Below are 13787 nucleotides of genomic sequence, written 5' to 3'. Positions count from 1 at the left end.
AGTTTCTGCCAGTGTCAGTATCTGCCATTTTTCAGCCATCTGTAAAAGCACTGTAACGTGGGATTCAATGGAAAAAGTGCTGTCTTACAATGATAGCAAATAACTTTTTTCTGGTGGGAGTATGTGCAGGATGTGTCCAGTGTACTCCAGAAAGATGCTGTACATGGAAACAAATTGCAACTTCCAGGCAGGCCTGCTGGGTTTGCTGACAAATCCTGTTACCTGCACTGCAGAGATCACACTGTAAAGCATGTCCTGCAGGCTTTCCGTTATGCCTTGCCATTCAGCTGTAGTGTTTACTTGGTACTGATGCAAGCTCAGTTAAAATTGCCACCACCTACTCTTTTTAATAGGCTATGGATGTTTGTGTCTGTGTTGTTGCAAACCCAGTTAATCAGCCGTAAGGGCTCTCAGAATCCCTTTCAGTTGCGGATAGTGTTCTCATGTGAACTATACTGAACACTCTGCACCGGCTTGACTTTTGTCCTCAGCTACCTTAACTAGAGTTTACATCCTACAGCCAGAACTGTCCCTCCAGCCTTTAATAAGCAATTGACAATTTTGAATGACATTAAAGATTTTTAGAAACTTATCTGGTCACTTCAATCTGATACCTGCAGTCTCTGTATGCAGTGACATATAGGCCACAGTTAAAAGTTTAATAAATGCTATAAAATAAATATACATAATAAATGCACACCACTTCTGCTACTGACGGTAGTAACCTGATGTCTATACTTAGCCTAAGTGAAGAATTTGGGGCTTTAAACCCAGGGCGCGTACCTGCCCTAACATACAAATAACACAATCTCTTTATCTGTGCAGTTGAAAAATGAGGTTACTGCTCGCTCCCGTATTGCAAGAACTCTTGGTCTTGGTAAACCTGTGCGTGGGGCCTTGCTTCCTTCAATGTACAAACCAACAGAGCCCTCACTTGGTCTGATGAGAGCAGATATTGGTGCAGCTTCTCTGTCTGTGTTTGGAGATCCATATGAGTTGGATCCTTATGAAAGGTAAGATATCTCTGGATTGTGATCAGGGACCTGATAATTTCGCAAGTGTCGGGTTGTTTGTACATGTGACTTTTTGCAGAGTGTAGATCTCGCATCTGAAGACAGCTTTGGATACACAGCTCATAATAACATATTGGCCTGTTCTTTCTTTCCTTCTTGGCCGAGTTGCTGAGCTCTTAAAGAATCAGCCTTCTTTAAAGAGGTTTGCTGAAATAATAAGCCTTGTGAAAACCTTTAATAAGAGCTGTGGCATTATTTAAAGGCTAGAATCTGAAGGAGTCGGATCCTAATCTATTTATTTATTTTAAGTGAAGATAGCTAGCGTATTTGGTATACAATAAACAGTGACTTCACATAGAATTAAATGGACCTGTGGAATCTTCCATGTTTCTCCTTTTTCCGTCTTCACTTTTCCAGACACTTCAAATTCCAGAGGAATCTTACTATGCCATAGTTTGTGTCACTCTTAAGCTTTGGATTTTGGGGAGGGGGCATCTGAAATATTGTTGGTGAAATTTAATTTTCCACTGAATTTTTGATCCTTTCATAAAAGGAAATGACCCATTTAATATTTTAAAAATAAAAATCTACATTTGAATCTCTGCTGACTTGAGTTACACTGTTCTATTTGCGTAGCCACAGAAAATAAGTATATTACACAAATCTTTTTTAATGTATCATAATAAAACGAATGATGCTCTCTAACCATATCTGTCCTAACAGTGTTATCTACTTCATCTATTTGACATGAAAAACATTTAGACAATTTCAGGGTTCGTGTGTGTGTGTTTTACCCACAGTAACGAAGAGGTTCCAGCAAATCCAGATTCACCAGTGAGTGCCAAAAGGAGAGTTCTCTCCCAGTCAGCACTGAGGTCTCACCGTCCTGTAGCTAGACCTATTTCTGTGGGACTTCCCAGGTAAAAATCCATCAAGTTATTTTATTATATTTTTCTTAATTGTCTAATGACCCTAACAAAAGAGCAAACTGGGTGATCATCCTGGTTTAACTCTTTTCTTACCCAAGTATTTTGAAAGAGAGTGTGTGTGCGTGCGTGCGCATGCCTGCACATGTGTAGGTAAATAACCACAGCATTTTATGCAAGAATTCTTTTTTTATGTTGAAGGACACACACTTATTCTTTCACAATAGCTCTAACTATTGCACTGAAATTTCAAATTGGTATTTCCACCCTAATCTGGCTCTTCTTGCTTTCTGTTTCGGGATCATTTAGTAACTCCATTAGTATGTTTTAAATCCCAGTCTCATTAATCCTTAAAAAACTGCTTGCTTATTTGAGGGGACTGGGGAATTTAATTGTACATCCAGAGGAGGAGATGAGGGATGTACCCACCTCACCCCATTCCTCTGCCATTTGTTGGAGCTCAGAAAATTGAGAGAAAACTCTTCGTTTGATCCTGCAATTTAACAGTTGCTTTGCTGTCTGACAGATGTCTGTGTGTGTGCAAATTGCGTGCCCCTGTGCCCACCAGGGCCAGGGAGCATTGCTGGGTGCCTCCCGCTGGCAGCCACAGTGAGTTTTCAGGACTGGGGTGTAGGACGCAGTGCAGAGGGGTAGGACACAGGGAGCAGGAGCATGACTAGAAGAAAAGGGATGGGGAAAATGACTGAGGCAGGTACCAGCCAAGTCACAGAAAACTGCAGAGCTGAGGGAGCTGAAGACTAGAAGAAATGGAGGGAGCTCAGCTTAAATGATTAAAGGTGTGAGAGGTTTACATGGCTGTCCTCTAATGCATCTGACTTATGGCAAAGGTTGGTTTCTCAGGATTAAGATAGTATATTTCTATGATAACTTGGAATATTTCTCTACCTTTCCCATCTCAATCCTGAAGGAAACCTTTCAAGAAGCTTTCCATGTTCTCTGAGTTATTTGAGTAGCATTGTTTAGAAGGTGGAACTGATTAGCTGAAATTCAGCTCTTCTTCCAGGCTTGACTTGCCTGGACTACAGTGAGTTTCCTGGTCTGGCCTGGGCAGACAATTCTTTTAGCCTTTCCATTTTGTCTTTCTGTTGTATGTTATTACAGGTTTTTGGTGTGCATTATGTTTGGAAAGCTTGCTTTGTTGTCATACAGAAATGAAACGTAGCTCCCTCAAAGAGCTGGGTCTATTGGTCCCTTTTGAAGTTTTTTTTAAAAAAAACCAAACAAAACAAACCCCAAAATCCCACCAACACAAAAACAAAGAAAGAAAAACAAAAAAGCCACACCCCAACACCAAAACCACTCAAACCTTTTCAGTCCATATTTCAAGAACAGAGAACTTACAGTTAAACCATTTTCATAAGATGGAGTAATGCATAAAGGGGAGTGTTTGTGTTGTCCCATGTGTGGGAGCATTGCTGCTGTTTTTCAGTGTAATTCCTCCTATGCCATGCTCTTAGCTACCCTACCAGTAGGCACCTATGTGTATTCTGACTGGTGCTAAACACTGGTTCAAGCTGCATCAATTTTTTTAGATAGCGGTGTAGGCCTGAGGAATACATTTCTGATCGTGATTTGGTGTGGGGAAGAGAGGCAGCTGGAATGGAAATATCTCTGAAGTGCTGAACAATGGTTTACATTTCAAAAATGCATCTTAAATGCACTGGAAAGTTAATCTTGATACACAACACAGTGAGCACCACTCTTAAATAAGATTAAAAGCATTTGCTTACCAAAGGTCTCTGGTATGATTACATGCTTTCCTATCCTGTGGTGTTCCTGTGGAAAGTCAGTAAAAGCTTCTCCTTCTCTTTGTCAGAGGGAGATGGGGCCTGAATGACTCTAGTGAAGCCAAAACTACAAGTGAACTTCCCTGGCTGACCTCTGTTTATGCCCTTGATTTTGGTTTCTTTTTGATGTAATGTGTGTGTATAGAACAAGTGCTGTAAGAGTAAAGGAAATATAACCCCTCTGAAACATGCAGAAGCAGTGTACCTGCCTTGAGTCCTGATCAAGAAGCAGAAGCTGCCCCTGTGCCTGATCTGTTGGGAAGTATCCTGTCTGGACAGAGCTTTCTCATGATGAGTAGTTCAGATGTGGTCATCAACAGAGATGGTTCACTGACGGCAAAGAAGGCAGGTAAGGGTTTGACACTTCATAGTGCAATTAGTCTCTTTGTTTCATCCATGCCCTGGTCCTACAGGCTGCATAGCTTCAAACATAGGGATATTCTTACTGAGCATTTGAATATGTAGGATAGATTCAGTAGTTGCCAGCAGTAATCCGTCTAATAAGATTCTTACATATGCTCTGAAATAGTGTTACTTGTCTCTGTTTTAATTGCAGACCTGAGGCGTTACTGGAGGATTTTGGTTTTAATAGGTAGTTTTCTTCTTTCAAAAGTACTGCACTGTAGTCTCATGCTTTGTTATAAAAAATGGAGGACTGGATAGAGCAGAGATAGCTTAGTACCCAATTCTTCTGGCATTTGTCATGCATTGCTGCCATGCCTGTGAACTGTACTTCGGTTTGAAGAGCAGTGATGAGGACCTTGTCAAGAAGTTTCTTTGCAAAAGTAGAGCTCTAGAATACATGCTAGCATCTTCAGCTGTGTCTTCCCTTGGCATGGTATTATTTGGAAAGAATCTCTTAAAATTGAAACTTAGAGCTTTATTCTTAAAATAAGTACCTATAACATCCTCTGTTATAGTCATTTTTATCAATCAGTGATTACAGGATAATAAACATGAATCTGGTGATATCTACAGAACAGAATAATTTATTTCCTAAACATTAGTGTTTACTTCAAAGATGCAGTTGTCTGGCACTAAACCTTGAGCATCTGACCAAAAGAACTATTGGACTGCCTTATTACTGTATGTCTGCAAACCAAAGTGGAACTTAAAATAATTAGCTCAGTACTTCTTTTAATGTTGGGGGAAAATGTCCAGATACGTACTGAAAAGCTTAATTGTTTGCTTGTATGCCATAGCTCCACTTCATAGAAAATCAGCGAATGACTCAAGAATGGATGATGGTTCAGGACGTAACACCCAAACAAGTACAGTGCACTCAGGGACCACAGCAAGCAGCTCCATTGCTGGACCTTCAGTTTCCTCGGGGCTGAGTACTCGCACCAGACCCTCTTCCTCAAGCTTGTTTTCATTGCCTTTACCCTCACTGAGCAGGATTGAGCCTGCAGCAAACCTTGCACAGACTATGTCAGAAAAGGCAACTGTAAAATCAGAATATTCAGTGGCACCCAGGTCTGTTCAGCCTCAGAATATAGCTACTCTGAGCAGGCATGGCTCTAAGTTAGATGAAATGCCCAGATTTAATGGAAACTCTAAAAACTTTGCACCCACTGACTCATCTTCAAAGCCCCTGAGCTATAACCTGAATTTGGGCTCAAAAGCTGTAACTGTGAGGCAGCCATTAAAACCACCTCCCAAGAGAATTGACATCTTTGAGCTTCCCAGGATACCAAAGATTAAAAAGGAAACCAGCAGCAAGCAGGTGGAGCCAGAACCCACAGGAAGCCAAAGCTGTGACATCCCCAGCTCCTGTATAACCCAGCTGACTGGCAGAGAGAGCACTAATCAGCCGGGAAAGGGTAGCAAGGTGGAAAGTCAGAAGTCAAATGCCAAGGAATCTCAGCAACAAACGCGTACAAGCGGGGTGTCTTTTTCTACCAATACAGGCGTGTATAGCAGTTCATCGCTACTGGGCACTTCGAGGAGCAAAGGCCCAAGCTCTTTCGAGAGTTTTAAAATCAATATTCCTGGAAACGCAGGGCATCCCAGCAGACTGTCTAACCCAGGATTTTGTAACACCTTCCGCCCTGTGGATGACAAAGTGCAACAGAAAGAGAGTCCTTCACCTCTTTTCTCAGTTAAGAAAAAGCAGGTCAAAAGTGAAATATATGATCCCTTTGAGCCAACAGGATCGGACTCAAGTTCAGCAAGCAGCAGTCCTGAAAGGCTTGGCTCAGGGATCCCGCTAACTAATATTACCAGGACTATTTCCATTGAAAATCCAAAAGTTCAAACATTTCAAACAGTCCGTCGTTTCACCCCTTATGTGGTAGAAAATATATTTGGATCTGGGGCTGACTCTGACATACCGTCTAGTAACACAGAGTCTCATGATGACGTGACAGTAGAAAGCAGGATTGTAGAACAGATCTCTGATACAGAGGAACGAGACAATATGGATGAGGAAGACTTTCTAAGCAGTCCTTGCACTTCATCTGCTGTTAAGCAAATTTCTAATGCAGAGTATTTAAAGGAGGAAAGCAGAGAGGGCCCTAATGTGTTCTTTAATGCTGAAGAATTGATTAGACCTAATATTAATGTGAAACTAGAACCAGATAGTCCCTCAAAGAATGATGGGCAGCAGAAAGTCCAAAAGGTAGAACAAGCAGAGAGGCGATCGTGTTCCAGATCCTGTTCAAACTCCAGCTCCCGAAGCAAGAAGAAGATGAAAAGGAAAAAGGCACTTGTCAAAGAGCGTAAGAGATCCCGATCAGGGTCTAGGGATAGAGCACACTCAAGGGACCGAAGCTCCAGATCTACCTCTTGGTCAGGTGGAGAAGAGTATAGCAAAACACACACACTGAAACCCAAGAGCAGGAGGTCTTCTACTGACCGTTCTAGCAGTCATGAACGATCTAAAAAAAAGAAAACGAAGGATAAAACCAAGGATAAAAAGGCAAAAATTTCTTGGTCTAGGGAGAGAAGGAAATCTAGGTCACGTTCAGGTAGTCCTGGAAGTACTTCTGAGTTTTATGAAAATAGGAAAAAGAAAAGACGGTCTCGATCAAGATGGAGGGAACGTTCCCGGTCGAATAGCATTGAGAGGACTAAAAGGCGGAAACACAGGAGAGACAAAAGCTATGAGAGGTATGATAAAGATAGTAGCTTGAGGTCAAGGGACAGAAAGAGATCGAGATCCAGGTCTCGGGAGAGGAGAAAGTGGAGGTCTCGGTCTCGGTCTGCATCTCGATCGCGGGAGCACAAGAGCAGCAAATCAAAGGAAAAAAGACCACAATCGAGATCACGTTCCAAAGAAAGAAAACACAGATCAAAGGAGACCTCGCTTCCTCCTCCACCAGAAAAGGATCAAAAGCCTCCAGTTGAAAATGTGTCCAGGTGTCTGGAGCAACCCCATTCCTTCAAACAAGAGCCAAAGGAGGAGCTAGTACTAGAAGAGCTTTCCATAACCATCCAACCAAATGTCAAACTTGAGGAAATACAGTCTGAGACCCCGGTTCAACTGAGAGGGGCCCAAGAAACTATAAAGGTAGAGCCCATCTGTCAGGAAGTGACCAGTGAAACTGCATTCCCTGTGCCAGAGATCACAAACACTTGTGTTCCAATTGGCAATGTGGATTCTTTTGCTGAAACAGAATTAATGAGTAGCAGTGATCCAGCAGTGCTTGGTAGCTGTAGCAATACAAACCTTGAGATTACAGTTAAAATAGAAAATACTTCATTATGTCCCTCTCTGATGGAACCACCCCCAAAGAAGGAAGTTATCATGCACGCTCCGTCTGAGGCTGCACCAATTCAAAGCTCATCCAAAAGCAAAATAATAGATTGTGTGAAGGAGGTTAAAGATGAGTGCCTTGTGTCAAATGAGAAAATTGGTAACTTCAGTAAGCCTGAACTGGACATGGTACCTCAGGGTCCTGCGTTGAAATCAAAAGCACCAGTGAAAAGAGTAACCTGGAATCTTCAAGAGGAAGAAAGTGGCACATTGTCTGCCGGAAAAGCTCCAAGTAAGTCTCTCTTTTGGAAAACAAACAGCAGTTGAAGCAGGCTGTGTAAGGCTTAGGGTTTCGGTGCCTGGCTAAACCTGGTTGTAGTGTAACGGCTTTGTCATCTGAGCTGGCGTGATCCTGTGGTTTTCAATCCTGAGAGCTGGCATTTTGCACTTGTTGAAATTGTGAGGTGAGTTGTGTTAATGAATCAGAGAGGACATGCTGTCAGCACAGCTCAGCTAGCCACTGGCAGCTTGTTTGGCCGTGAAGCACGTATTGCAACCCAATTTCTGAACTGGCAGCCTGTGTTCCACCCTTTCTGCAGTTAACTAGAATGGTTGTTTTGCCTTCAGGATTTATAAATGCTTCTTGGAACCAAGGAGCGTGACAAATCACTGTAGCTCGCTCTTGTGAGCTCTGCTAAGCCAAAGCTGCTAGAAACAGTTTGGCTTGGGACCCTGTGCTATGTGTGTTGACACAGTTGCTTGTGTGGTTCTCGTTGGTTACTCTCATGGAAACCCAGTAAAAAGCAATTGCTCGAGGGGATGTTAAGTCCTCTATTACCAGAAGCTTTAAAATGTCGATGACTGCTAAACAAAATCCTTTTATATCTAGCTTTGTTGTTAGATCCTTTTTATTTTTTTCTTTTTTAAATATAATTGGCTTTGAATCTTTGACTCATTAGGTTTATTTTGTTCTTAAGTGTTTTCTTTTCCTTCTCTTGGGGAACCTAGGGATGCCATTTTACAAACTTCAGCGAGCAAAAGAAGGGGCCTGGAAAGCAGAGGACTTGAACCAAACGTTAAATCAGGTGCAGTTAAATGAGCCTCCTCCAACCAATTATATGATTCCTGAGCCTATGTTTCCTGATCTAGATTCCTCTCAGGTTGGTTTCTATGCTGGCACCCAAGTGTCATGGAAGGCATCTCACCTCATCTGTGCCCTCGTTGTGCAACACCCTCCTCTCATGGCAGAGTTCGCCTTCCTCTGCGTGTGGTACATTTCATATAGCCCATACACCTCAGCAATCCTCTAATCATTTAATCTCTCAGGTGGTCCTTACAGTTGAAGAAGCACATTTTCTTTTAATTCTGCTCTATACATGCAGCTTCTGTTTTCAGCAGTAACTTGCGGAAAGGTGGGTGCTGTTTGAGAAGCTGTGAGCGTCTCCCTGATTGTGATCAGGCTGTAAAAATTGGCCTGGTGGCATTGGTCTGTGCCATCAGTCTGTGCTGTCCACCACTTAAAAGGTGAGTGGGGCTGGTGCTAGCTCCTGGTGCACAGAGACCTAGCTGAGGGCTGGGATGTTAGCCTCCCTGATTTAAACTAGTAATTTGAATAATTACTAATTATTGAATAATTACTAATAATTACTAGAAAATAATTAAAACTTGCCTGTTTGAGTGGATAAAAGGTGCTCTGAAAATCCTGATCTGATGCTCTCTCTTGTAAGTACAAGCATATCATTTACAAAATGATATCTGTTTCACAGGTGTACTGTCAAAATATACCTTTGACGCCACCTCTGCCCTCAAGCCTTCCTCCCTATGCCCCTGTCAGCCAGCCCACGGTTCAGTTTATCATGCAGGGTAGTCTTCCAGCACTTGGCTGCATGGCAGGACAGAGCCTGACTCCGGAGCCAGGCAGCCTGGCTACTGCATCTGAACCAGGAATCCAAGCTGCTTCTGTTGGAAACGCAGAAGAAAAGATCAAAGCACCCAAACCTCTGGTGGATAAAACGAAAAACGAGGAAGTGAGTGAATGCTATCAATTAGCAAATGCATAACATTAATGAGCTGTTTAAAAGTTCAAATAAAGTTTGGGGTTTTTTAACTTTCTCTGTACTGTATTTTCCCAGCCTGTGTTGTCACTATTGTTTTTGGTGACTGACTATGCTAACCCAGGAGCGGCAGGCAATCCTTTCTTTGAATTCTTTTGGGATTTACTCTATTATAGAATCATAGAATAGTTTGGGTTGGAAGAGACCTTTAAGGGTCATCTAGTCCAACCCCCTTGCTGTGGGCAGGGACATCTTCAACTAGATCAGGTTGCTCAGAGCCCTGTCCAACCTGACCTGGAATGTTTCCAGGGATGGGGCATCCACCACCTCTCTGGGCAACCTGTTCCAGTGTTTCACCACCCTCAGTGTAAAAAATTTCCACTTTCTACTGCTTCATCGCAATAAGACAGAGATATTAAAACATCTAAAATACATTCTTAAAGTTCTGAAACTTTCTTGCACGAATGTTTGGAAGGGACTTTCCAGAAGCCAGGATGTCCAAATTTCTCTAAACACCTGTTTTTGTCCTTTCCCTTCCAGCTTTGAAATTAATGTCAATTCTTATAACAGTCCTATAGAGAAGTAGGACTGTATCTTGCTGCTTATCAGCACTGAAAATGCAGACATAGTAAAATACTTTGGAGCTTTTGCAGTACCTGTCCCTTGCTGCTGAGTTTTGGGTTTGCTATACAGACCATCTGCTTTAAGCATAGCAGATGTTAACACAAGAACAAAAACTTCTTAGCCAATTATTTTACTTTCTACCACAAAACAAAACAGTAAGATACTTTTCCTACCAAACCTCCATTTATGAGGTTTTATCAACTTGTTTTGATAGAATATGTTCTGATGTCATCTGTAATCCTTAATTTATAGGCAACTCTGCAATTTTCAGAATGCCTTTAGAGCTACCTGAAGCTTTATATTCGCAGCTATGACTTGCTGCTTTTAGAATCTGATGCCTTTTGATGGATGTATGTTTACTTCAGAGCTGTTGGAAGGGAAGGAGGAGACCAAAATTAATAAGTGGACATTGTAGTCACTTGCTTAAAACACATTCTCTAAGACATAGACTGAATGTTACACAAAACAAGGGTTCCTCATAGTGCAAACTGGTATTTGTTTCAAGACTGCAATTTACAGTAAAGGAAATCACTTTGAGGCTAGCTCTTACTTGGGTCGTTGAAATTGTGAAATGAGTATTTTCATTGTTAGAGCATTTCTAAGAAAAGTAGATTCAGAAACCATTCCCAAGATAGCACAAGGTAACGAACTTCTCTTTGCTGTGCAGTACATGAAGAAGCTTCACGTGCAGGAAAGGGCTGTGGAAGAAGTGAAACTTGCTATTAAACCTTTTTACCAGAAGAGGGAGATTACAAAGGAGGAGTACAAGAACATTCTTCGAAAAGCAGTGCAAAAGGTAAGGTGACAGTGAAATGAAGTGAAGAGGAGGAGCTGTGCGGATCCTCTGTTAAATAAGTGGCGATACTTTGGATTGCACTTGCCAGCTTCAGCAATTACATGCTGTAACTGAGTAGCAGATCTTTGGACTCTGACTCATACTCTGCAGTCTTGTGGTGAAGCAATAGTTGCTTTAAGCAGGACTGAGTGGTGCCATTGATGAGAGCTGTCAGACTGTTCCTTTTAGAAGATTGTGTTTTCAGTGGTCCGGAACATTGCTAAGCTGCCTGAGCTGAAATGTTACATGGTACATGCCTTGGGTGAGAATGGTCAAATCTCTCTCATTAAGAACTTTGGCCAGAATCATCAAGCTGTTTCTGATAAAGTGAGAAAATACTTTGTGCATTAATTCCTTGAGCATCTGTGGTGTCCCTGAACTTTGCAAGAGGGCCTTGCAATTTGGCTGATGTTGACTTTTGTCTCAAATCTTAGTGCTGAGCAGATCATAGCTAAAAAAGACCTGATCAGCAGGTAAATGTTGTCTTGTGAGAGCAAGTAATGCCCTTGTGGTCAAGGCAGTTAAATGATACCCCAGAGAACTGTATTTGCTCCCTGCTTTGCATTCTTGCTATCACTGAGAAATTCCATGATAAATCAAAATTCCTGAGATAATGGCTGCAATTTCACATTTTCTATGTGACCCATATGAACCTCAAGTGTGATTTGTAGAAGAGCTGAGCAACACCAATTGCTGCTGAAGTCACTGTGAACTCTTCTCTGAACACTGATAAAGTTCTTTGTAGGGTCCGTTCTTTCTCCCATAGCTCAAAATGGGTCCTCAAGACTGCCAGATTCTTTTAATCTGAGCATCACTTCCTCAAAATCATCAGAAAAATGGGAAATCAACACTTCCTTGGTTACCATGTATTGTGTAAAACTGGCTGGACGGAAAAGCCTGTAGTAAAAATGAATAATTCTGCTTTCAGAGATGCTTCTGCATTCAGTTCGTGCTCAGTAGATAAGCCCTGGGCCATTTCTGGAATGCTTGAAGTAAAATATTACTCTTATCCTTGTTGAGTTTTCTGCTTTATGTATCCTGCTGTGAGACTCGAGGGCCTATGCAGGAATCGGTCCCCCAGGGGAGCTTAGGGCTTCTCTATCATTTGTCTGTCGCCTGCCTGAACTGCTGTAGTACTGTTAATTGACCGAATGCCTTTTCTAATCCCTTGTAGATCTGCCACAGCAAAAGTGGAGAGATCAACCCTATGAAGGTAGCTAATCTGGTGAAGGCGTATGTGGAAAAATACAAACATATGAGGAAACATAAGAAATCTGATGGTGAAGATACACGTGAAGTGGAAAACTGAGGGCAAGCCACAGCCAGCATGACTTTGACTGAACTTATTCTGGCTGCGAACACTATGCCAGAGGGAATAATAGATCTGCAGTTGCATCTCATTCAATAAAGTGCAGAGAAGCAAGATTATAATAGGACTTACCTGCGGAACCTTCTTTTGAATTGTTTCCATATGGGAATGAACTTGGGGTTTTTTTTGATTACCTACTAAATAACTAAATAACAATCAAATGCCTCAGACCAGCAGAGTAATTCGAGGGGAAACACAGAAGAGATTAATGTTTGAGACTCCCGGATTGCTACAGTTTTCAGGGTTACTTTGATCACATTTTTGGGCTGTGCATCTGTCTTGCTAAAAGTTTGAAACTGGACACCACTTTTCATATACAGTATATTGAGAGCTGTATACTGTTTCCCTTGTGTTTATTTATCGAAATATGGATTGTCTTTAGAAACTTCTGATTTAATACTTGAAATGTTGTATTTTTAGCCCGTTCGATGGTGAGCGAAGCTTTACTCGCTCTGTTATTTGGGGATTGCAGAAATGAGCTAACCTTTATAAACTGACTTCAGAAACACTGCTCAAGCCGTGGTGTTTATTTACGTTCTGTTGGAAGTATCTTGTTAGTGAAAAGTTTAATTTCGGGGTGGGAAACTGTGTTGCACTTCTGTAAATAATGCACTGATGGCTGGTTTTGTGTCTGCCTTTCAGGAAAAAATGAAACAAAAAGCAAGCATTGTGAATTTTCAGTAACAAGGTGGAGGGATAAAGTTGAACTGATGTACAAAGCAGAAATGTGACAGAATTTATAAAGTTATTTTGAATGGTTTTAGTCCTATAGCAGGTGTCATTTGTTTGTCTTACAGCTGCCTCTTGCCCTGGGTATTCTGTATAAACGTGCACACTTGGCTCTTGCGTAAGGAATACTGTGTTTCTAGAAGAGGATTGGAGTTGGATAAGTAATTGTTGTTCCTCCTCTGTGTAGGAGGACTGGTTTTCCCATCAAGAAGCAAAGGAGTTCAGCACACGTACCGACTTCATCTTGCTTTCTTTAAAAGCACTCCTTGTCCGCTTGTACTGCAGAGCAACCAATCTTTTAAGTGATCATCTGAAATACAGTCACTTACAAATATATTCAGCACTCTTGATCCTGACAGAAAGCATCATTCCCCATCTAACTGTGTTAGGGAGAAGATATTTAACAGGGAAGCCGAAGAGAAAACCAGTAAGTTACAACTTAGAAACTGGCTTTCCCTTCAACGGGAACTGAATGTCCGTGGCCTGTTGGACCAGATGGCAGCAACGCGTCTTACATGAGGGCTTTCCTAACCTCTTAGAGTGCATTCGGAAACTGCCCTCTTCGAGGACAGTCTTGCTGCTCATCTTCAAAGAGAAAACAGTTAGGGTCTCTGGATGAGTTTTATAAAGCAAATAACTGCAGCTCTTCTTTTTTCCTGATAAGCAAAGGAAAACTCACAAGCAAGACCTTTGATCCCTTGCTGGCGTTCCTAACTTCTCACTGAACTCTGA

The 13787-nt window shown here is 41.8% G+C and overlaps 1 protein-coding gene across 2 annotated transcripts in view; it reads left to right on the top strand.

Annotated features, from left to right (window-relative positions):
• The window catches only part of PHRF1 (PHD and ring finger domains 1), a 36634-nt gene extending 23545 nt beyond the window's left edge, over positions 1–13089 (top strand). The window contains exons 11-18 of one of the 2 annotated variants that reach the window (XM_076344268.1): positions 826–1013; positions 1814–1933; positions 3942–4096; positions 4950–7736; positions 8453–8529; positions 9211–9471; positions 10790–10918; positions 12132–13089. In XM_076344268.1, the coding sequence (XP_076200383.1) occupies positions 826–1013; positions 1814–1933; positions 3942–4096; positions 4950–7736; positions 8453–8529; positions 9211–9471; positions 10790–10918; positions 12132–12266 (3852 nt within the window). In that variant the 3' untranslated portion in view covers positions 12267–13089. Of the gene's footprint in view, positions 1–825; positions 1014–1813; positions 1934–3941; positions 4097–4949; positions 7737–8452; positions 8605–9210; positions 9472–10789; positions 10919–12131 lie in introns of both variants that reach the window. The other variant, XM_076344267.1, reaches the window with a different exon arrangement.
• The last annotated feature ends 698 nt before the right edge of the window (positions 13090–13787 follow it).

This window comes from Aptenodytes patagonicus, chromosome 7, assembly GCF_965638725.1.
Source record: "Aptenodytes patagonicus chromosome 7, bAptPat1.pri.cur, whole genome shotgun sequence".
Lineage (NCBI taxonomy): Eukaryota > Metazoa > Chordata > Aves > Sphenisciformes > Spheniscidae > Aptenodytes > Aptenodytes patagonicus.
The sequence above is the reverse complement of the archived record's forward strand: the minus strand, read 5'-3'. Positions and strand labels throughout refer to the sequence as shown.